The sequence below is a fragment of the Scardinius erythrophthalmus genome (assembly GCF_964197995.2).
Source record: "Scardinius erythrophthalmus genome assembly, chromosome: 16".
Lineage (NCBI taxonomy): Eukaryota > Metazoa > Chordata > Actinopteri > Cypriniformes > Leuciscidae > Scardinius > Scardinius erythrophthalmus.
Window position 1 is genome coordinate 41,111,325 of NC_138236.1, and position 26,013 is coordinate 41,137,337.

The following is a 26,013-nucleotide window of genomic DNA, read 5'->3' on the forward strand; positions in this document are numbered from 1 at the left end:
ATCAATGTATTGTGTAATGTGAATGATTAGGCAGGATGATTTTCACATCATGTTGAAGAAAAAACTCTAGGCGACAACATCAATTAGTCAAAAGTCTTATTGACACATATTTAGTATGTGTTTTGTGGCCTTATTTCAGAAACTTTAGTTTTTAGTTTTTTCAATAACCATGCATAAACATTATTCTCTCAAAAATGCAAACATGTACATTCGTGTTGCTCACATATTATGGTAGCCCGGTTTGTGCTAAATAGAGTGTATTTTCTTTTTTGCCATTAATATGTTTATAAGCAACTGAAAAAAGCACAAATGTCAGGGCATGTCAGAACATCTCAAGGACCCCAAAAACACCTTAGACCCCAGAGGGTTAAGAGGATTTTTCAGAAGGATTGTGAGGTAGACTTGAGCTGAAAGAGGGAGTTTTCATGACTCTTTATTGTTCATTACATTAACCTCTTCTTTCACATTTTTTCTATATTTTTAGGTGATATATAGTTTTCATTTGTTATATCAGCTTTTATATAATCACTGAAAAAAATGTGTCGGATCAAACTAAAAAAATTACTTCAACTTATTACAAGTGATCTATAAAGGAAACAGAGACACTACGTTTGTTTTCGTTATTTTACAAAATCTGAATATCTTTTGTAAATTTATGAATTATGTCTTGCTTTTATGTGGATGACCATAAATTACGCAGTAAGAGTTTACTCTCTTGGAAGGAGGAAGATAAATTCAAGATAAAATAATTTATTTAAACCATTAGGTGATACAGAAAACCATCAAACACATACGAGACCAGACAAAGAATAACTGAACAAGCAGGAACTTAAATACACAGATGATAACTAGACAATGGCAGACAGCTGGGATGATCAAGATGATTGCTGGTTGGTGCGGGTAATGGAGGATTGAGTGCAGGTGTGAGCCGGAGAGGATGATGGGAACTATAGTGCAGACGGAGACTAACAGAAGACAGTGAGGATGACAGTGACGATGACGTTGACATTGACAGTGATTGTGACACACATAAAATCAGGGTGTCCGCGGATCCTTAAAAAGTCTTAAATTTGATTTTTAAAATTTAAGGCCTTAAAAAGTCTTAAAAAGTCTTATTTTTACTTATGAAAGGTCTTAAATTTTCGATGGCAATTTGACTTACACATATCTAAATGTTTTCTAAATTAGAACCATCTAATTAGCATACTTTTTATTTATTATTCTATCTTTGTGGATTTGCTTGTTCACGTGACATTCCGCGGCATTCGTGGCATCATTACGTCCGTCTCCTGCACGCGAAACAGGAGGAGAGAAGGAGAAGCGTCTTTAGTCTTTATGTGCGTAGTGGTGTGCGATGTGTATTGTCTATTATGATATTGTGATCATTGTTTTAACGATGTAGGAGGCACTGCAAGCTGACATCGCTTTTGTCTCTCATGCTTTCACTGCTGGAGGTGTACGGTTATAGGTATGTTCCCAAATGAGTTTTTGTCTCATATATATCATGTTATGTTGTTATCATAGGCCTACAATATCAGCAAGAGTTCCGTTTTCCCGTGCACAACTGCAAATGTGATTATTTATTTTATATAACAGTTAAATTAACAATAAATTAACATTGTGAGTTACATTTTATAAACAATATTGTCAATATTGTTTGTTTTCCCTTTATTTCGCTGATGAGAATTTCAAAATGAAGCCATTAGAGTCAATGCAACAGACAGCGATGATTTTTTTGACTGGAATTCAATGATCAACCACTTGCTTCCCAAATGAATCAGCCGTTTGAACAAATCGGTTGAATGAATGACTCCTTCAACTCACTTATTAAGACAGTGACTTGCCGCCACCTACTGGCAGTTTTAGTTTCACATTTAGAGTACCCTTTAATTAAAACATTAAAATCATTAGAACATAGAAATCAGTTCATATTTAACAATCTCATTAGGGCTGTCGCGGTGAAGGAATTTCCCTTGCGGTAATTTAGAGTGGCTCAATAGCGCGGTATACGGTATTATCGCCATTTATTTATTTATTTAGATATTGTAATAATATTAGCTCAAAGGGGAAATATTAATAATAATCCATAATTACCAATTATGATTAATTATTAATATTTGGGTCAGTTAATTAGATTAACTTTGAGGTAAGCCAAATTAATATTACAATCAATTAATCAGTTCCAACGAACTCTTTGATTATTCATTTATTCTAAGGAAAATGTATTGTTCATGGTCACTGAAAAATAATTATTCCTTATGTACAGCAATTAGCATGTAGCAAGATCAAAATCGTAAAAGGGACTTTGTATGCAAACAGAGGATCAGAAACCAAATTCATAATTGTGCACAAGTTTTATTAGCTAAATCACAAACATAACTAACACTAAACCAGTGTTGTTTTTGGCAGCCCTTTTAGTTTTAGTCTTAGTCTTAGTCTTTTGGACGAAAATGCTTTTTAGTTTTAGTCACATTTTAGTCACTTATAAACTTGATAGTTTTAGTCAAGTTTTAGTCGACGAAAACACAAAAAGATTTTAGTCAAGTTTTAGTCGACGAAAACTCAAAGTTTTAGTCAATTTTAGTAAAAAAAAAAAAAAGTAGTCTTTAACAAATTAATTTAGGTTAAAAAGTATTGGAAATGGGCTTAGGTTTGACAGGTTGTAGCAAGTGTTGCAATTCATTATTTTTTTTTATTTTTTTTGAAAAATAACCCCTGAAATTATGACTTCTGGTGAATAGTGTTGTCACGGTACCAAAATTTCAGTATTCGGTACCGATACCAGTGAAAATCCACGGTTCTCGGTACCAATTTCGGTACCAAAGCTTAATTTAGATTAAATTTACATAATTATATTAAAGTGTATATCACAGTTACAAAGATGGAAACTGTAGTATTAAAAACACTTTAAAACAAGATTCCATTTGTTAGATAACATTAGATAAAATGACCTAACAAAAAAACAATAGTTATATACTGTCGCAATTATTCTCCTTTAGGGGTTAATTTTAAAATACATTTTTAAAATCAAAAGTTAACATTATTTCTATTAACATTATTTAATGCACAATGAATGAAGTGAACAAACATGACCAATCAAGTGTTTGTATTAAATAACATTCACAAACATTAATTAATGTTGTAAAAATATATTGTTCACTCAATGTGTTATGTTAGATAACGCATTAAGTAATGTTAATGAATGGTATCTTATTGTAGCATTACCAAACTATACAGGAGATTAGGGCTGTTTTCGACTAAGGATTTTCATAGTCGAATCTGATTCGTTAGATTTTGCCGTAGTCGACTGATAGTCGAACCTTTTTTTTTTCTTTTTTTTTTTTAGATAGCAGCTCGATTTTTTCCATTTCAAACAAAAGAGCTAAAAAACACATATATCACACATATATCATAACATTTCATAAACATGAGGAGCAATATGAGAGAGAAATTTGGTGATGGTTGTTTAGGTACATTAAACCACGTAAAGCTTTTTCACGCCCATGAGAACCGCGTGGAGTCAACTCACAGCCGCTCCGCTGCCCTGCTGAAAATGTGAAGCAGAAACGCTTAATATCAGATAACGTCCATAATAACTGGACTCTGGGTTCGATTTTTTGACCATTTTCAGTGGTTATGAGGAGCAATATGAGAGGGAAATTTGGTAATCGTTGTTAAGGTACATTAAACAACGTAAAGATTTTTAACGCACATGAGAACCGTGTGGAGTCAGCTTTTTAACGCACATGAGAACCGTGTGGAGTCAACTCACAGCCGCTCCGCAGCCCTGCTGAAAATGTGAAGCCGAAACGCTTAATATCAGATAACGTCCATAATAATTGGACTCTGGGTTCGATTTTTTTTATCATTTTAAGTGGTTATGTGGAGCAACATGAGAGGGGAATTTGGTAATCATTGTTTAGGTACATTAAACCATGTAAAGCTTTTAACGCACATGAGAACCGTGTGGAGTCAACTCACAGCCGCTCCGCAGCCCTGCTGAAAATGTGAAGTAGATTTTTGAATACATTTTTATCTATTTACATTAGTAAGCTACAGGACATCGTCTTTCAAAACATGACCTGAAAAAATAAAATAAAAATGGTACCCAGCCCTTCTGAAAATGCGAATGCGTCTCTGTCCCCAGCACATTTCAAACCAAACTGACGCCCATGTATTCGACTATGAGGTTCATAGTCGAATCAGACCTCTCCGAATCGAATCGTCGAATCCTCGACTATTAGAAGTCAGCCCTACAGGAGATACAATATATGTTTTATTTGACTTGACTATACTTTTATTTAATCCAAAACTGCATTCATATTTAACTTTTAAAGGGCTTTTTAAACCTGCTAAGAGTTCCTCGTCGTCATGGAGAGCGCAGATCGCACAAGCGTTTGTACTCCTGTGGCGTCTGTCGTTGCTATGCATTCATGAACACAGGCGCACATGGAAAAACGAGCGCGCCGCTTCTATTATGAGCGCGCTTGCCGCGCGCCATTTGAAATAACGTATCTGCACGCGCAAAAACATCAGCACCACAACAGCAGCAGCACCACCGATCGGCATCAGCGCTTTTATAAAGAGGACGCAACCGCACGCGCTTCGGGCATGCACGCGCATCAAGTACCGGGTTTGAGAAAACCTGGTACCGTGACGTTTAAAAAAAATAGTACAGACTTGGTACTGAAGTACCGGGTCTTTTGACAACACTACTGGTGAATATTGTGGAAACTAATTGATACATTTAGATAAATATATTTCATACCTTATAGCATATTATAACACAACTTATTAGGCCTATAGAATAGCAAAGTAGTCAATATACAAGACTAAATTCATATACAATAGCCTATACAATATACAAGCCTAATCAATATACAAGACTGAACCACATAGATGTGAAATATAAAGGCTATCATGATCATTTTGCCAACAATGAACCATGGATTTGTTTAGTTTATAATACGATTTATTTTTAACTTAAACAAATACAACATATAACATTCAAAACTCACCGGCTTAGACTGCATTTGAAGAAAAATAAACACAACAGTATTCTGTAGCCTTGTGTGCGAACTTATTCAATAGAATTATTAGATTATCTCCTGATGCGTGCTGCTTAATATCACACACTCCGCCGTGACAAATGAAAAAAAAAAAAAAAACGCGACGGCATATGGTACAATTGGCCTTGTATTCATTGTCCCTCACGCATTCCAGCCACGGGTATTTTAATTAGAGCCCGACCGATATATCGGCAGGCCGATATTATCGGCCGATATTAGGCATTTTCAAAACTATCGGTATCGGCATTTATAACGGCTGATAAACGAATATTTCAAAAATAAAATAAAAACGGACGAAACACCCTTCAACCATGTTATGAGTGTTGGCGTTGTATAGTTTGTCCACCAGAGGGCACTCTACACCGTCCCTGTTGGCAACACTCGTGTATAACGCGCCACATATTCTGCAACCTGTTGATCCAGCCCGAGTAGGGCAGAGAGAACCGCGAGTGAGATCAGCGGTGATGTGTGTTCATGGTGAGTTGGTCACGACTCACGAGACATACATTGCTTGAATAACAATTAAAAGAACATCCCTATCAGTTCTCTTAACTCAAATAAGGATGACAAAATTCGTGACTCATGTCCAGTTTTGCTGCGGTTAAATAAGCCGAGAGTGAAGCGGAACAACGCGACGTAGGCTATATTCACATAAAATGTTAACACTGCAGTTCACAAAAGTTCATAATGTGCATGTGCTTTAATGCTTTGTCGGTTAAACATTTAATTTTAAATACTGATGCGCTGTTCTAACGTGTGCGTTTCTCAGCGCGTACATGTGAAGCTCACATGCACTAAAAGCCTTTCTACCAGCGCCTGGATACTGGACTAAGTTATCTTTCGAGTATTATTGTGCTAATACTGTTAAATACACACAAGACTTACATAAACAAAGTCGGTTGTCTAAAGTAAAGGCAAAAATTGAGAGAAAATCTGCTTTTCAAATGCGTGTACATTAGACGTGTCGTGCTCAGCTCTTAAAGAGACAGTAGCAATTGTAAACACATTGCCGCTTGTCCTTAAAGGGATAGTTCACCCAATAATAAAAATGATCTCATTATTTACAGGCACTCTAATGTTGTTCCAACTGTATTAATTTCCTTCTAATTTTTTTCTAATATTAATAGTTTGAAGAATGTGGGTAACCAAACAGTAGCTGGTCCCCATTGACTTCCAAAGGAAAAAAAATATACTATGGAAGTCACTGGGGTACATCAACTGTTTGGTTACCCACATTCATCCAAATAACTTGTTTTCAACAGAAGAAAAAAACAACTTGAGAGAGTAAATTATGACAATTTGAATTTGTTGTCAATTTGAAGGTGAAATTGTTGTTTTTGTTCAAAGGACTAAACGTTTAGTCTTAAAAAAAATCTTAAGTTTGTATTTTTATACATTTTATTTATCAGAACTTTAATATATTTTGATGTTCCTCTGTTCTGTTGTGACAATAAAAGAAACAAGTTTCTTTTTAAAATGCATTATCATATTATTTTAGTTAAAACTCATAAATAACTACAAATAACTAATGTTAGGGAAATTTGTTAATGTTTTGTTGCGCGTTTCTGGAAAAAAATAAAAAATAAATTTAAAACCAACAAATATTTGTACCGGTATCGGCCTTCAAAATCCTTTATCAGTCGGGCTCTAGTAGCCATCAAAAGTTTGTACACACCAATTGTAAAGTGTGTCCAAACTTACTGTACTATAATACACATAAATAATATTGCTACTGTATTATAATATACACATAAATAATATCGGCCGATATATCGGTATCTGGCTTTTTTTTAATCGGTATCGACATCGGCGCCCAAAAATCCATATCGGTCGGGCTCTAATTTTAATCCCATTCAATTTTACATTTCTGTGCTCTTTTCTTTTTCGCCGGCTGCTCGGAGGTAGTCATTTTTACATTTCCCGCTGTTGTCACTTGTCGTCATCGTTGCTACGATACGTGACTCACAATGACTGAAACGACCAATTAAAAGGGCATTCTCTGATGATGTTCCAAGATGTTAAAAACGCTATGCTGATCATAGACAAACAGGGGGAGAAATTAGTCTACCACACTGTCGGTTTTTTTTCTCATAGCCTACAAATGTCTTCGTTCATAGTCTGACATATATTAGAAGGCTATGTGTCTGTCCTGGATTTGCACTGAATTTATTCTCAAAAATACGGAACTGAACAAGACTTGTGTCAAATACGGGACGATTCCGTATTATACGGAACGGTTGGCAACCGTCAGACTGGTAATAATATTCGTTCCTTCTCGTCTCGTCAACGAAAACTCGAAAACGTCTCGTCATGTTTTAGTCACCTTAGAGCCATTTTTAGCCAGTCATCGTCGCGTTATCGTCATTAAAAAAAAGGTGCGTCAACGAAATCATTTCGTTATCGTCATCGTTGACGAAAACAACACTGCACTAAACAAACATAAATACATTCATACATCCATACATACATGCATAGGTAAAGGGGTGAGTTATGTGGAACCGGAAACAGGAAATAGAACTATGGAATACGATCTATTTCAGTATGGAAAGAAATGAAAGAACCATCAGCTTATTTCATAGCAATCTCATCAAAGAATACTTGCATGGCAGTTGCAATCGTGAAAAAATCTTTAAGTGGATGAAGATTGGATTCGTTGATGGGTCTATGGCCTTGAAGAAAAGCATGGTGGCTTCGAGCACATGGCTGTTGTGCGTCGAAGCCTGCTGTCCTGGCTTGAAGACCAGGAGTGGATCGTTGAGTCAGTGATGGTAAAGTTGCAGTTGTTTTCTAGATTGAAGAAAAGTCTGACTCCCTTTTTGAAGTATGAAAGCATGGCAGGCATTGCTCAGGCCTGTTTGGGCCCAGGGAGCTGGGCCCAAGTGGGGGGGAAGGGGTCCAGCCCCTCCCCCAGTAACAGCAGAAGCTGCCTTGTTGTCGGATGAGAAGCGTTGAGAAGAGAGAGCGGTCACTGTGGTCAGTCTCTAATAAAGCCTGAGAATGGCCACCCCTCTCTGGGTTTGCTGTACCAATGAGGAGGGTGGACTGTCTGGCGGGAGTTTCTTCTGTCACCAGGATTTACAAGCCTTTGTCTTAAGCGTGCTCACTCGGACTGGCATGCTGGATTGGTGTTTAATGACACTATACTAAGGAAGATTCTTAGTAATTCTAATGTGTTGCACAGCTATTGGCATATCATGTACACAATCATTTTGATCTTCAAAGTACCAATTTATCGAGACCAAACATGGTATAAGTGGGGTTACATAGACAGTTGGTCCTGTAATAACTACATAGTATCAAAGAGATCATAGTATCAACAGAATTATTAAAAGACAAAACACACAACAGTAAATCATTCTCAAAATGTTCTGGAATGCCTGTTCATTTCATGTCAGTCAGTTCATCAATAAATGAATGCAGGAGAGTTTGTTCTGATATCTGTGGCAGAGTTAGTTACTTGTTAGCATTCCTGAGAGTCCTATCTGATCGCGGCCATGGCAACCAGGCCCCTTTTCGCCCCGCCTGGGGGGTTGCAAATAAGTCTGATTTGTCTCAGTCGCTACAATATATTTATATTTATTTGTTGCTATATAAGTAGGTTTTACCATGTGGTCAGCATGCACAAAAATGAGTAGCCTACATTTTCAGTAACCAATGTAACCGAAACTAAACAGCGCCTCTGCGCATTGAGCTGTCAATCAGCGCGCATTACATTGTTACGGCAATGGACTGTCTTTGAGTGAGTCATAAAACCTTTCATTCAACGAACACGTTCAAAAACGCTGATTCTTTAAAAGATAGTAATGAAACAAGTTGTTAAGCTCCACTTTTCAAGGCTGAGCTGACCAGCAATGCGTTTTGATTCCCGCGGCGTCCTCGCGCTGTGATGCTGACCAGCGCTGTCACTGATGCCATTCATGGTAAATACCCTTAAACGTTAAGAGGATGACACGACAAATATTTCGCTTTCCTTGGACACAGAAAACTTTTCACGAATCTATATGACTTGACTTTGACCTCAAAGACAGACGCAGGTCATCGCACGCGCTCAGTCGATCTCTCTCATTCACTGCCTGTTAAGTCTTAAGTGCAAATCAATGAAGCCTCTGTACAAATCACCATGATATGACGTCATGAATCACGTCTTGTTATCATTATTAACTTATTTAACATTCAATACGCATGCACAAAGTTCAAAACAAGAAGGGTATATAGCCTTATGAAAAAAGAAAACATGCGAATATCGCGGTTGCTACGGTTACTTGCATTCCTCTGCGGTTGGCTTCTCAGTAGCGCGGTTTTACAATTTTGAAAAAAAATCTCATAGCTTTATTTATGCAATTGTAAATGCAGTGTAAATATATTAATGCCAGATCTGATGCCACTTCTGTGTCACCTCTGCACTGCAAAGATGGATTTTGATTTAATGATTTAATTTGACTGGTAACAGTGGTATTGTGTAATTGTTCTAATAGAATTTAATTTGAATGTTAGAATTTGACATAAAAGGTGATGCATACATCTACAAATGTCCATATATAGGTGAAAATGCCCCTGGAAATCAATTTAAGATGGCAAATATTACCCCTTAATAAAAAATGTCACTGTCACTGCTGTGAACTGACCACTGCATAGAATATGAAAAATATGAATATCTTCGTCAGTCAGCTGTCAACAACAGGCCTAAACCAGCCATGGCACCAAGCACAGAAACACAATCAGTAAAATATTATCTAATTATTATCAACAAAACTTTGAAAATATCGATCGAGACATATTTTGTCAATATTGCACACCCCTAATGCATGGTATTAATTTAGATTTCTTCGGGACTTAAAAAGCCTTAAATTTGACTTTAAAAAATGTGCAGAAACCCTGAAAATGTTACACCACTCAATTTGAATAGTCTGTAATATTATCTGTGACATTTAGCGTGACCACCGCCTCACTGTGCTGTTATGTGGAAAAGATGATATTTTACGTCAATAATGCCAAGCACAAAGCTTAACCTATTGCTCACACACAGCTTACTGGTGTCGAGGAGACGTGATCACAGTGATGAAGCCAATCAGTATATGGGGATGATTAGGAGGCCATGATGGACAGAGGCCAGTGGGTAAATGTGTCCAGGACTCCGGGGTTACACCCCTACTCTTCCGAAGAACATCCTGGGATTTTAATGACCACAGAGAGTCAGGACCTCAGTTTGTCGTCTCATCTGAAGGACAGTGCTCTTTAACAGTATAGTGTCCCCATCACTACACTGGGGCGTTAAGACCCACACAGAGCACAGGGTGAGCAGCGCCCCCCACTGGCCTCACTAACACCTCTTCCAGCAGCAACCTGGTTTTCCCAGGAGTCTCCCATCCAGACACTGACCAGACTCAGCCCTGCTTAGCTTCAGTGGGCAACCAGTCTTGGGCTACAGGGTGATTATGGCTGCTACATAATACGCCTAATAGTTCAGCTTGATTAGCAAATAGTGAAACATTTGGATTTGTGCCGAATGAGAAATGAGGCTTTTTCACTTTAAATTAATTTGTTTGGCATCTTATTTAGTTTTATTTAAATAAAAAAAACCTGTTTCTCGCCTTCAATATATATCCATCAGGGTTCCCGCGGGGTCTTAACCTGTTAAGCTTCACCAGTGCGTCGGCGCACTGAAGTGTTTTTTTTTTTATTTAGTTAAAAATTACTATCAGATTTAATGTTATACATTGACAAACTATACATCATTAAAAAGATATAAGACTCAAGTTTCAGTATTTGACCACTATTGTATTCTGAAAAACTTATAGTTACAGTTATGTCTTAATTTGTGTCAGGAGTTATGAAATGAAAAAATGAGTCGATACCTTTAATATGAATTATGCGCGTCAGCCGCTTTCATTCATAAAAAAACTCCCATGCTGTCGTCATGACAGCGATACACAAAACAATGTCCCTCAGGGCTTTAGCTCAAAACTGTGCAGATTTGGAGAAATATTGATATATTTTCATAAGTTTTCATCAGATTTCTATAGACAGGAATAATATTTATTGAATTTATGCCCAAATGCGTCGATGTAATCATTATGAGCGATGGATACTGTGATGTATTGTGTTTTCAATCCATACCAACAGCCTGAGGGCGCTATATGCACAATAATAGTCCATATATGGAACATGAAGAAGAGCCATGATCATGTGACAATCCAGGAAGTCTCGAACACATTCAAAGCTATCAGAGATCGCTGTAACATGCAGATAAAGACGTTTTGAAGACAATAAACATGATTGAAATTATATTTGGTTTACCTGTGTTCTTCGAGTAATGTCAGGTATTTCCATAATAATAGATTATATTTATAATGTAATGCTAATCGATATAGATTTTATCATTGTGCAGAATAAAAAAAAAAATGTATTTTCTGTCAGATTTTTTTATCTGAAGCGAAATTATATCACAGAAGATTATTTAAAACACTCGACTTGCGTTATAAATTAAGTTTGAAGCACAAACATGGTTTTAAAGCTCCAGTATGCGACTTTGACCACAAGAGGGCGCAGTTTCCAACAATAACAAAGGCGAAGCTTGATGACGCTATGAAGGAGGTGACGATGGGAGATGTCGTTTTTAATGCGTTTTCACCATCTAGCGATATATCTACATGGAATTAATGAATCATGATCACTTATGAGGTAATTTATTCGTTTTTGTATTACCTGTATGTCTGATCGTATTATTTTATTTCATCATAATTAATGAACTGCAAGGAACGTGAAATGTTATGCTATATTATCCCGTTACAACATACAGCTATTTGTCAAATGATTTGTTTGGATAATGTTGTGCAGTTTTACGTTTTTATGGTTAATGCCGTGTTGTTTAACGTGTTCAAACCAATATCTAAAAGTAAATTTGAACGAACATTTGCAAGTAATGACTAAATATATTTTTTTAACATCATATCCGATTGTATTTAATTGTACTGCCATAAGCTCGGTCACCACACGTGATAAAAAGCCTTACCAAAGTACAAAGAGCAATATAACTTTGTTTATAAGGGCTATTATTGACAGTTGCATGTCTTACCTGTCTATCAATACACTCGCGAGAGAAGAGTCTCGGTCAAGTCCAAGATTGTCGCGCAGCTCTCTCCATCTCGAAAACGCCTGCCGATATTTATCTGGGTTTTATTCCTCCGTTTGTCACACAGTCTGAGTGTATCCGAATATGGACGCTTTCGTTTTGTTGGCACTTCAATACTCGCCAAAGAGTTTGTGATCCATAACAGCTATAACCATACAGTCTATGGCTATAACGGTTTACCCACCACTTCCGCATTTGACCATGCGATATTCCGGTGTGGTGGGTCATATTTTTTATTTTATTCTTTTTTTATTCTTTGTCAGACGTCTTTATTGTTTATTGTGATAAGAAAAAAAACCTCAATAAAGTTGTAAAAAAAAAAAAAAAAAAAAAAATCCGGTGTGGTGGAATATCCTATCACATGGTCCACACCGGAAAAAAGGGATATTGCGTCACTGAGGCGCGACATTTCTTTTCCGGGACGGCCAGTTATTTAAAATCGGAATTTCTCTGAAATAAAAAATCTTTGGAGACTTTTGAGATATTGTAAGTACACAACTGGAGGAAATATATCACACTGTGCAAGTTATTTTTGGAAATTTTATTACAAAATTCCTACATATTGGAGCTTTAATCTCATAAATTGTCGTGTATTGATGGTGTGCTAAGCTAACATGCTAGCTAGCTCTAGGTGCACCTGCCACATATAGCAGTTATCCTTTTATGATTTTTTTCTAAATATGCTTACTGAAATGTTTCATTATTCAAGCAGGGCATTTGGTCCAGTTTTTAAATGTTAAGTAAGAACTTTGATAAAAGAAATTAGGGATTGAAACCCTATGAAGAGCCTGTGAATAGCCAGTCGTTAGTAACTATAATGCAGACAAAAGAAATGCATATTTCGAGCCATAACCAGGCTGGAGAGGTGTGAATGTGTGCAGGGGGAGACTGAGACTGAATTGTGCTCGTTTGCACCACAAAACAATAGAGACAATAAGACTGAATGGATGACTTAGAAGATGACTAAACATCAGCAGCATTTTAGCGTCAAATCAAAATAAAGTCATTTGAGATGGTCTTGGAAAACATGTAACTAAATACACAGTTTTGGACTTATTATCTTCAGATTTTAAACATAAAATGTTTAGACATGTGGCTTTAGCTGTAGTGCATTTTTAGATTGCTACAGTGCCAACTTCAATTTTATTTTCATGAGGATGTTTCATAAAAATTTATTTCTAATAACTTTACAAAACTTTGAAGCTATTTATAAATTTTTTTTTCATTATGACAATAATTAATTCTACATTTACAATAAACTGCCAGGTGTCAGCTTTCAAATGAGATCATACTTGTGCTTTTAGTGCAAAGGGTTCATGAACTGTATCTGTTTAAGTTTGGGTATGTCATTTCTGGGGATTTTTCAAAAGTGGCGTTGCAGCTTAACAGGTTAAAAAGTCTTAAAAAGTCTAAAATTCGGAACTTTAAATTTAAGGCCTTAAAACGTCTTAAAAACGGCCAGATTTTCATCCGCGGTCTTAAATTTCGTTTAGTCAGGTCTTAAAAAGGTTTTGCCCTCGTACATTTCCAGAAACGTTGGCCGCAGAAAGTTATTACAAAGTAGGAAAAAAGTATCGCGTCGTAGCCTACAAAGCGGAGCTCTAGAGCAGGGGTCTCCAACACGCGGCTAACGAGCTCCAGTAGCTCGTGGCCTGATTTGATGGAGCACGCCAACAGGCTGTTCACATATAGGGCCCTATCTTGCACCCAGCGCAATTGACTTTGTACACGGATGCATGTATCATTCCTATTTTGCACCCACGCACGGCGGACTTTTCCCTCCACAGACGCACGTCGGTTAACTAAGATATACACTTGCGCTCCCGGGGGTGGTTCAGCGCAAAGAGGAGGCATGTTCCGGCGCAAACGTTCCCTCATGCTATTTTACAGGTTTAGAAAACAATTCCGCAACTGGCCGGGAAAAAAAAAACAGTTTAAAGTCAGTGGCGCATTGCGCATGTTATTCATATGCTATTTTAAGGGCCATAATCAATGTAGCGTGTGCTCAACGCGCATTCACTTTGATTCTCTCATCTACACACAGACGCAGCAGTTATCATTTTTGCCAATCATACATTATTACGATAGATAGATAAATAGATAGATAGATAGATAGATAGATAGATAGATAGATAGCTCCCTCCTACTTTCACTCACTCCTACGAGCCTACATCCCTATCAGAAGCCTACGATCGGCCAACGAGCGACGTCTCGTGGTTCCATCACAGAAAGCCACAGAATCTCTTTCCAGAACATTCTCATACACAGTTCCATGCTGGTGGAACACTCTCCCCACCCTCATCCGGAATGCAGAATCCCTGACAACATTCAAAAGACAACTGAAAACCCATCTCTTCCGTGAGCACTTAACCTCTTAAAAAAAAAAAAAAAAAAAAAAACCTTCCCTTTCCCTTTAAAAACCTCGCTTACCGGGCTTATGCTACTCTGAATAATGCCTGAACTTCGTATTTTGAGCACTTCTTGCGTTGTTTTTGCCTCTTCATGATGACTCGCTTAACTTAGTCCTAATCTGTAAGTCGCTTTGGATAAAAGCGTCTGCTAAATGACTAAATGTAAATGTAAATGTAGATAGATAGATAGATAGTTTATTATAAAAGCATACATCTAGCTTACACATTTACCCAAATTATCATACGCCTGTTTAACCGAAGTTAATTTGGGTGTGTTTCTCCATCCCCAACTTCCCTGACGAGAATGTCGGTCTCCTCGGCTGTGAACCACTCCTGGCAAATCCGCCGTTATAATAGCAATCCGCCATGGAGCAAGCGTGCCTGATCTTAAAGGGAATGTGAGATGATGCTCTGATTGGTTTATTTCACATTACGGCCAAACCACACCTATGAATAATGAAAATACTTCAGACCAACACATTTTAGATTTGCGTCGGGCGCGAGAGTCATTTATGAGACCCGCCCACAAAGTTACTTGCGTTTCGCGCTTGATACTTGCGTTTCAGATCGTTAAAATAGGGCCCATAGTGTCTTTTGCGTGCTCAAGTTCGTTCAAATGTAAGCGCGGTCATAATTGAAGCGACGCGCTCGTTTTTTTCAAGGCGCAGCGAGATAAAAAAAATCTCAACTCTTCAGAATGCTGCAAACCCACCGCAAGTCATGTGACAAGAACCAACCAATCAGCTTCACTCTTTCCGTAACAGCATTGAAAGCTCAGTCAACAGGAAGGATGGGGGTGCACCCAAACACTACGGGTGTTATTCTCTTCGCCGTAAATAAAAATTGTAGCAGAGCTACAGCAAGCGTTTCTTGGTGGTGGAAATCCATTAGCCACTAAAACTTTTTTGTCGTTGTGGAGAGAGCGGTGCATGGTTGCATAGCAACGACAGACGCCACGGGAAAATCTGACCGAATTTTACTATTAATAATAAAAGATAAGCTAAAGTGCACTGTTCAGTTTTTTTTTTCACTCATTCTTTTTTATAAAAAATGATTTAAAGTCTGAAATATGTGAGGTTTATCTTTTTATAAAAACCTTTTTTGTCAAAACTTTATTTGAACTTGTACATGTTAGTATATAACATGTTGCAAGACACTTAAAATCTATTTAACTTACTATAACTTTTAAAAGCTATCATTTTTAATGGTATTATTTTAATGTTTATGTAAACAAAGTGCATATTGATGCAAATTTTATTTGTTATTTGCTGGTTTTCAACATAAAACTTGGTGAATTGATTTCATTGTGTAGTATTAGTACTTTTTGAACAGGATTCTGTGATTCTTTTCTCTGACATGCGTTGTTGGGTGTGGAAGGTTACTAATGTGATTGCTTTATCTGTAAATTAAATTAATGCTTTTTCAATTACTGAATTCATTGAAATAAAATGAATTCTTTGATTTGAATATTTTTTGGCAATGCGTTGTGTAGGTCTTAAATTTCAATCTTTATGGTCTTAAAATGTCTTAAAAAGGTCTTAAATTTGACTTACTGAAACCTAAGAAAGAAATTAGAGATATTATTATTATTAGTAGTAGTAGTAGTATTATAGCCTAAATATTATTATTATTATTATTATTACAAACTAGGCTAAAAAAAAGTAAAACAAAATAACGTTATTAATCTGTATTTTTTCTAATCAAATAATAATACAGAATAAACGCAGGAACAGAAACGTTAAAATAGGCTACATGATATCTTCCTTTATTTCAGATGAGAACATTTCAGCATATATTTTATTTCGTTTTAACATGTACAATACTGCCTACATTTAAACTCGTTTAACAAACATTTTAAAATCAAAAGTTAAACCTTTAAAATAAATTCAAGTGTGATCAACCGGTTCTCCCGTTTCCACAGTAGTGGTGCTGGATCTCTTGCGGGAGCTGAGCTCGTGTTCGGCGGAGAAACTGCTAAATTCAGACCGCCGCTGAAAGATGCTGTGACTCCATAACCTGCCCATACACAAGCAGTGCACAGCTCTGAGAACAGATTTAACATCTGATGTAAATAGATTTAGTGTCTTTAGAAATAAAATAATTTGTTTTATGCAAGGGATCAGGCGTTTCCATCACGCAAAAAAGACTGACTCGTTAGCTAGGTAGGCTAACTGACATCGCATCCTTGTATGTTGCCTTGCATATAATAAAATGATTTACAGTCAAGTCAAGTCATCTTCATTTATATAGCGCTTTTAACAATGTAGATTGTTTCAAAGCAGCTTTACAGAGATAAACGTATAATTTAAGGTAACAGAGATTGTTTTGGCTTAATAGCGGTTCTTTAATAAAGTTATTTTCCAGCTAAAGTTAGTTTTGATTGATTCGCTTCTGTCGCAACGATCATTTGTTATTAAATTAGGGGCCTCCAAGACGACACCATTCTCTCTACACAAACTTTAAACGCGATCCTGTGTGAAACGCTGATGGCGTTCACATGCGCATTAAGAATTGGTTCTATAGTTATGTGCGTTTGAATATATGTGTGCAGGTTTGTAATTCCCTACAAACCAAGCTTAAACAAATTACTGGTGTTTCCTTATAGTTTTGATTCAGAATTTTATTTTATTTTATCAATTCGGGGTAGATACGCAAATTGAGTTTTCCCGACGACGCTTTTTCTGTAGAGTGGGAAAGGGATCCTCCATAGGGAGAGACTAACACAGCACAGTAATGATTTTATAGATTAAATAGAACGTACACAAACCTGTATTTCGCAGAAGAAATGCACCAAATCAGCGGCGCTGAGAACTCTCCAGAAGAGGATGCAAACGCCTGCGCTCTTGATCACCAAATCACTGTAAAATGTAGAATACCGCGATATTGCCGGAACTAAGTATAATAATAAGGTGTAATGTACATTATGATAAGTTTTGCTATTGGAATAAAAAGTTTGCTTATTTGCAGATCAGTTTATAGCCTATAGGTAAATGTCTGCACTTATCTTTCTTATTAGTACTGAAGAATGACTAAAACTGTCTAGAAAAAAAAAAGAAAAACATTGATCAGTGCTTTTTACTTTTTAAGTACTTTAAAAATGAATTACCTTTGTACTTTTACTAAGGTAATTTTGAAAATGGCTTAATTATAATTTGACTGGAGTAATATTTTATTGGGGTATCTGTACTTTTACTCAAGCACTTGATATGTGTTCTTCATCCACCACTCCACTGCTAACCCGGATTATTGTAGTGATACTGTGTATGACTGTTCATTAGTAGTTACTTCATAGTTATTTTGCTTGACCCTTAATTAATAGATAATTAATAGTAGTTCTTCAGGAGGTGTGACAGAATTCATTAGTTATTGATTAACTGATACTTAACACAATCATAAAATTCTATTACATACTGATTAGTTAACACATCTTCCTTAGTAGTTAACAGTAGTGACTTAAGTGTTAATGAAGAATTACCTATTAGTTCTTCAGTAATTCCTCATTAGTAAGCAGTAAGAAACAGTTTTCTAAAGTGTTACCGAATCTTTCATGGTTCGTTCATGCTAACTAATGTAGTTAACTAGTGTGTAACAAATGAAACCTTATTGTAGTGTAAGTAAATTATAAATATTAACCCCCTGAGGTTGGCAATCACGCCGACGTGATCTGCTCGTTTTTTTCAGTGCAAAATACTCTGTTGATTTTGATTTTACATACTTGTATTGTACATCATTCAAAACTGTTAAATGTCTTCTTTTATTTGTGTACACTCATAATAAAAACAAAATGTTGTGTTTTTCGTAAAACAAAGAAAATAAACATGATGCGCGTTCTGCCGTCTCTCTCAATGTGAAACTCATTCTGAAACGCGACAGAAAATGACCTGTAACTCAGCGAATGTTTGTCACACAGACTTGAAGCGCATGTCTATACAACGCTTGGAATCTCTATTTTTAAAGTATGTAAATTATATAAAAAAACAAATATTCTATTTTTAAGTAATCCATACGAAAGCAGCGGCATGTACAGTTTCTCAAACGCGTCCTCATTAAATTGAATTTGAACACGCCTACGCGCGCACGAGCGATTGACATGCAAATGATACTCAAAACAAAGAAGCAGAGACTTCGTAACTTACTCCTTTTCATCGCGTTTGGACGACTGTAAGCTGTGCTGTGCTGTGCTGTTTACCTTGAATTTACCTCGGATTTACTTCAAACGCGATTTGAGATGAGAAGATTTTTAAGGTAAGACATGTTAAACTGGTCGTGCCAGATTAAAATGTATGTCATGAAAGGAGTTTGGAGTAAAAACATGAACTAAGCCTAATGTCATATATGTACATGTATATATAGACAGAAACATGAAATGTGAAATGTGAACTAGAATGATAGGCAACCTTTCAGTGCTTATAGGCTACGTGTTCAACACAAGGATGTTTTTATATTCTATAATAAAACACAGCATGGTAAAAGTAGGCTAATATATATGTGTGTGTGTGTGTTTGAAAGACGCGCCAGAGCTTACATTGGATTTAGGCTACCTCAGAAGAAGAAGAAGAACGCGATTTGAAGACAAGAAAGATTTAAGGTAAGAAATTTTTACATATTAGTTTGTTATTGTTGCATAAATGTCACATTGCAGTTGAACTGTTGCTAGATATATGGGGAATATTATAATATTTAGACCCGTGTTTACTGTTAAGCCTACTTTGTTATATCTGGTATATAGTGTGGTGTGATATCTGGTCAAACGTAGATATGTATGGTAACCATAATGTTTTATATTTTAGCGCGATCGCGTTTGAATGTATCAGATTTTGCACCGTAATCACGTTTGAATGTATCATTTGAAAATTTGAAAAGCAAAACACACCAAACGGCTTCATGTTTTTACTATTATCTCATTTCATATCATCACAACGAATGGAAACATTTGAAGTAACATGATAATCAATATATTTTTCTCTAGCTTGGTTGTTACTGAAATATTTTGGAAGATTTATACTGCTATCTATTGTTATTATTTTACCCAGCACTGCGCATAGCTTATGCCTACAAGGCACAACAAACCTGGTGTTCATTATATTATATATTGTTGGAAATATTTGTGTGTGTGTGTGTGTGTGTGTGTGTGTGTGTTAGGGGTTGCACGACTACTGATTTCTGCTAGTCGATTTCTTATCAAAACAATACTCGAGTTACTCGACTACTCGTCGTTCATGCTACTGTAAATGAAAAGACATGAAATAGCTAGATCTTATCAATAAACATTTATTAATGCATAGCCTAATGCAACAATTACATAAGTAAACTCTCAAAACATTGTAATTATGACATTTCATTTTTAAATTTTCATGTAACAGTCTAAAGCCAAATAAATAGCCGTTCCTGCCTTTCATTTCAGACGTCTGCTTCTAGGGGCCGTTCACATATCGCGTCTTTTCCGCGCTCAAGGTCGTTATTTCAAATGTAGGCGCGTGGCCGCGGCAAGCGCGCTCATAATGAAAGCAACATGTTGCACTAGTTTTTCCAGGCGGGTTTTTCCTTCTCATCTCCAGAAATATATCTAGTAGTAAAGATAATGCAAGGGTTAGAAATAAATTAATCCTTTGCTGAATGATAACTACTTCGACGTCATCATGGAGAGCGCAGTTTGGTTGCATAGCGACGACAGACGCCACAGGAGCGCGAGCGCTTGTAGGAGACATCGGCACGGCCGCGCGCTCTTTCCACACGTTTTTAGACGCAATATGTGAACGGCCTCTTGCAGAGTTGGCCAATTACAATATTTTTTGTCATCCTTGATGAAATACTTCCACACAAATGACGTGTGGTGTCTGTTGGTGACATTCGCCATTTTTAATTCATTTATGGTTTATGGACGCTCGAGTAGTCGATTGTTTCCGACAGCGTCGACTAGTGGTTGAAGTAGTCGATCTATCGACTACTCGACTAGTCTATGCAAGCCCTAGTGTGTGTGTTATGTATTTTGTGAATTTTAAAAAGCAATTTTAACCAGAAAAATCTAATATTTATTTGCAATATCGTGCAGGCCTTTCTCTTGATATCAGTATGTTCACTTTTTTTTCAGGGCCCAGATGCCACTGAGTCCTGTCGACTTCAACATTCACATGAGTCTCTGGAACATGAACATGGTAAAGTGAAAATCAAACACCTTGGAAATGAAAGGTATGTACAATGTTTTTAGGAATGGCACAAAGGTCTCTGTCTTTGGCTCATTGTTTTCAATAATGTGCTTTTTTGTCATTTGTTGTGTATCTTTGGATTATGTTGTGTTGTAAATAAATCCAAACAAGCAAAAAGCCATTCTTTTTTAAATCTCCTCATTCTTTGTGCAAGGTTGCTCAGAATGACAGGGCCTAATAGCTCCTAATAGAGCAGGGGTGAGCAAACTTTTTGGCTCAAGGGCCACACTGGGTTTTAAAATTTGACAGAGGGCCAGCCCAGTAGCAGATTATGAAACACGATCTCATGAAAGTGCGTATCTATACCACAAATTTTTTTTCTCGTGGCAGAAATAATTTTGTAAATAAAACTATTTTTTTATACGCCAAAAATGTTTTTTTGCGTGCATATGCTACGCAATGTAAACCCCTTGGTTAGGATTAGGGGTGCGGAGTGCGTATCATATGCACATGAAAACTGCGTATCATAAGCACTACAAATACAATTCGTGGTATTCGCACTTGCATGAGATTGGGCTGAGCAAACACATTTCTATGTTGTGGCAACGTCTGCGTGAAGTTCAACAACTGAGAGACAACATTCTGACAATAAATTTTTTTATGCTAGATATCCCCCATTTAGCATGTTATGTTTTGAGGTTAATTTTTAATTAGTCAGATGTTAGATAATTATAGCCTATACTTTTTAAATATTGTTTATTAAATATGTATTATTTAATGGGCCTGACAGTAAATTAGAAACAAAACACCTGCAAGTGTACACTATTGCTTAGAAGAGTAAAAATGACAGAAGGTTACGTTAATTCAACTTTATTAAAACTGCATATGGCAATCAATTTGCACTTCCAAAAGTCATACATTTGTGGGGGAAAAAACGAAATGAATATACAAATTTATTTTAAGAATAATAAAATAAAACATAAAAAGCAAAGGCAGATCAGAACATTTAATGAACAAAACCGGGTTCTGTACATGGCAGACAGGGGAGCATAGTCGAAAGCCGGGCGATAAAGGTCGGTAAACGGAATCAGTCAGGATACAATACATCCACAAATCCAGAGGAGCAAAGAAACTAAATAGCAGACAAATCAAAGGAAGAACTAAACAGGTGTGCAAGTAGTTACCAAACATTTTTTTCTCTGTGAGTTTCCAAAAAAGGAAAAAACATTATTGGCAACAAGTCTATGCGCTTAAGTCGCTGTCTGTTTGGTTTCCATGGTGACGCGTCATTGCTTGTTACGTGACACACCGCAGCCACAACAGCGCTGAATGAATGATGATCTGCTTTTATGTCATTTTTACTTTTTTAATTTGTTAGCTATGGCATGAAATATCTGATATTCCGATTGTCAAATATATGCAGCGCAATATATATATATATATATATATATATATATATATATATATATATATATATATATATAACGCAAAGTATTGCAAGAAAAAGGCAAAATGAATGCGATCTTAAGACAATTTTTTAAATACTCGATGGGCCGGATTAAACAGCCTAACGGGCCGTATGTGGCCCGCGGGCCGTAGTTTGCCCACCCCTGTAATAGAGCCATTAGGGGTGGGTCTCTGTCTTTCTCAGGTGTGAAATCCATACACATTAATGATGTGATCACGCCTCTTCGCATAAAGCTTTCTCACACAAAATACGTCTTACAAATTTTAAATCAATATATTGTCTTCTCTGAATGAGCAGTCAGGGTGATTTTCACATAGTTTTGGAGCAAATATTCTACGCTACGTGATGCAATTTTCAAAAGTCTTGTGAAGAAATAATCAGTATGGGTTTCATGGCCTTATTTCAGTGACAATTTTTTTGTTGTATTTTCACAAACCACACATAAATGTCATTATCTCAAAACTACAAACTTTTACATATATGCTGCTGATATATTATTGTAGCAGAGTTTGTGTTGAATACAGTGTAATCAGACTTTAGCCATGAAAATGTCACAAGTAACAGAAATAAGCACAAATGTCAGAGCATGTCAGAACACCTCCAGGCCCAGAAAACACCTCAGACCCCAGAGGTTTAAAGCACATTCACACACACGTTGGGTTTCCATGTTTTATGGGGACTTTCCATAGAAATAATAGTCCCTGTAAGAACAATAAACTCTATAGTCAATCCCCTAATCCTAACTGATGTATTTTCACAATTTGAACTAATGAGTATTTGTATATATTTAATATTTCTTCTTGATTTCACACATCAGTTCTGCCTCTAACTTGAAAAAGGGCTTAGTCAACTTAGTCGACACAGGCATCATCTCAAAATGGCTTTTACTTTCTCTTCAATAAAGTTGTTACAATCTTGATTTGCAATCTGTTGATTTCATTCATATCACAATAGATTGGAACAGATTAACTTTGTTTGCAGTTAGATTAGTCTTGAAACAGTCATTCCTTTTGTAGAAAAGCTCAAGCTCAAATTAGGTTGATAACCTTTAAAGGAAAAAATAAATAAATAATACAATTCCTAATTACAATCAAACATTTGACACCCTATGCATTAACACAATATATACATTTAACAGACTTTTAAATTCATATATGAATCGTATGCACTCTAATGCAGCCTTATCATACTCAAAGTAAAATGTCTAAAACATGTAAACATTATAAATAACACACAGGATGGCATTTATCTGAATATAAATTAATTGAGCTTCAAACAGTCTTCCTACCAGCAGCGTCTCGGGTTGATTAATCACTGATGTGCATCCAATTCCTGTCGTACTCATTCACTCATACCTTTTTCAGTCACAAAGTTTTTCCTCAAAATGAGATAAGCAGGATAAAACCACAGGACAAGCGCTCTCACTGACCTTTTCTTCTGCCCGTGTTTGATGTTTAATGTGCTCTAATTACAAGCGCACCTGATAGAAATTTGGCGAGCTGAGTTCGTTTTTTTCCGACGGATGACGGATGACATCATCTGGATGACGATGCTCTTTGTGGCTTTCTGTAACACCTTCTGTGACAATCAGTTCGGCATACAAATTTTCTCTTTTAATGTTCAGTCGTCCCCAATAATGTTTAAACTAATATAAATAAATGTGTTTAACTTCACAATAGCACTATGTTAATTATGGTCATGTTTATCTCTGGATATAGGCTTAATGTGTGTCATTGTTCTCTACAGGTTGGAGGGTTGTGGTGTCACAGATGAAGGTTGTGCTGCTCTGGCTTCAGCTCTGAGATCAAACCCCTCACACCTGAGAGAACTGAGTCTGTCTGGGAATAATCTAGGAAACTCAGGAGTGAAGCTGTTCTCTGCTGGACTGGCAAATCCTCACTGTAAACTGGAGGAACTGTGGTAAGATCATCTCTACCATTAAGACTTGGAGTGAATAAGGATTAATATGTACAGTAGATAGTGTATGCTCTCCTTGGGTTGCCACCTCGTCGTGGTGGAGAGCCTTGCGTGTTCCGATGAACCTGAGAGCGATGCCGTCTGGAGCTTAAGCTCCTGGTAGGGCCACCCATGGCGGTAAGGTCGAGGGGGAGGTTCCAGACAAAGAGCGACCCAAGGGATATACCATCATACCTCAACAGAGAAGGAAAACTCTGTACAGAAACTCTCGTGAGCCACTGTCTTGTGGTTAGCTCCAGGGAAAGCAAAGGCTAAGGGAGTAAACCCCAACAGAAAATCAGGAGTGGAGCCCCTCAGGCGGATGGTGAAGGAACATGTCAACATCCGGCAACTCCTGCAGCTGCGCTGACACTGACTGTATTGGCTCGCCTTTTTGTCAGACCCTGCCAGCAAAGCCGAGAGGGGGGTCCTGACGTCTGGGCAACCCAGGATCTCCATATTATTAGCCCAGGCCTGCACCTGGAGAGGTCACTCCAGCTGCACTGTCTCAGTGCAGAAACAACACGGGGAGCAGCAGTCTACCAGTGATAAGTCATGGCTCATTTGGCGTCGAGCCGGGCGCTAGGGGTTGCTCCCGACGGTGGGAGGAACCATCGTGCTCCATTGGGTCGTTACCGCCCGCCTTAACCCGGGCAGCCCCCGGGCAGTTAGGTACTACCCCGCCACAACCTGCTTGCTTCATCGGGTGCATGGAGCTTAGACAAAATCGACAGGCAGGTTGTAAAACCCAGCACCAGGAAATAAAAGAAATAATCAAAAGACCAAAAAGTCACCAGCCCTGCGGCTGGCAACCTGGAATGTCAGAACATTGTGCCCTGGCCTCTGTGACGATCTTCAGGCAGTCGACGACGCTAGAAAAACCGCTATCATCAATCACGAGCTGTTAAGGCTCAACATTGATGTTGCTGCCCTTCAAGAGACACGTCTTCCATCCAGTGGAAGTCTGAAGGAGAGAGATTACACTTTCTTCTGGCAAGGACTGGAGCAAGACAAGCGCCGACTTTATGGGGTCGGCTTTGCAGTGCGAAATGTTCTCTTACCATCAGTAGAACCTCCTTCTCAGGGGACTGAGCGTATCCTCTCCCTCCGTCTCACAACCTCCTCGGGACCCTTGCACATCTTTAGTGTCTACGCCCCCACACTATGCTCCACAGCTGAGGATAAAGATGCTTTCTATTACGAACTTGAGGCCAAAATTGCAGAGATTCCACCGAAAGACAACCTGCTCATGCTCGGAGACTTCAATGCCCGGGTGGGCGCTGATAACATCTCCTGGCCACACTGCATTGGACATTTTGGCGTTGGCAAGCTTAATGAGAATGGACAGCGACTACTTGAGCTATGCTCTTACCACAACTTGTGCATTACCAACACCTTCTTCCCCACCAAGCCCCACCACAGAGTGTCTTGGAGACACCCCAGATCCAAACACTGGCACCAGCTCGACCTTATTGTTACTCGGAGACCCATGCTCAAGCACGTGCTCGTCACCCGCACGTATCACAGTGCTGACTGCGACACGGACCATTCCCTGGTCAGCAGCAAGGTGCGCCTCCAACCTAGACGAACCCATCGCTCGAAGTAGAACACGGCAAGAACATCAGTGCCAGAGCTGTGGGAACGCTTCGCCAGGGCCATTGATGAGGCCCTGGAGGACTGCCCTGTAGACAGTGTTACGATGCGATGGGAGTACATCCGTGACACCGTGTACAAGGTCGCCTCAGACACCTTCGGGAAGAAGGTAAAAAAGAGTGAAGATTGGTTTGTGGCAGGGATCGAGGTACTGGAGCCTGCCATCACTGCAAAACGT

At 37.7% G+C, this 26,013-nt stretch overlaps 1 protein-coding gene across 1 annotated transcript in view; it reads left to right on the forward strand.

The window, feature by feature from the left end:
• LOC308704535 (NACHT, LRR and PYD domains-containing protein 3-like) overlaps window positions 1-24,150 on the forward strand; it is a gene marked incomplete at both ends in the record, with an annotated part of 36,033 nt that extends 11,883 nt beyond the window's left edge. Inside the window, one exon of the mRNA XM_081388905.1 lies at window positions 23,973-24,150. Coding sequence (XP_081245031.1) covers window positions 23,973-24,150 — 178 coding nt within the window. The remainder of the gene's footprint in view (window positions 1-23,972) is intronic.
• Between the last annotated feature and the right edge of the window lie 1,863 nt (window positions 24,151-26,013).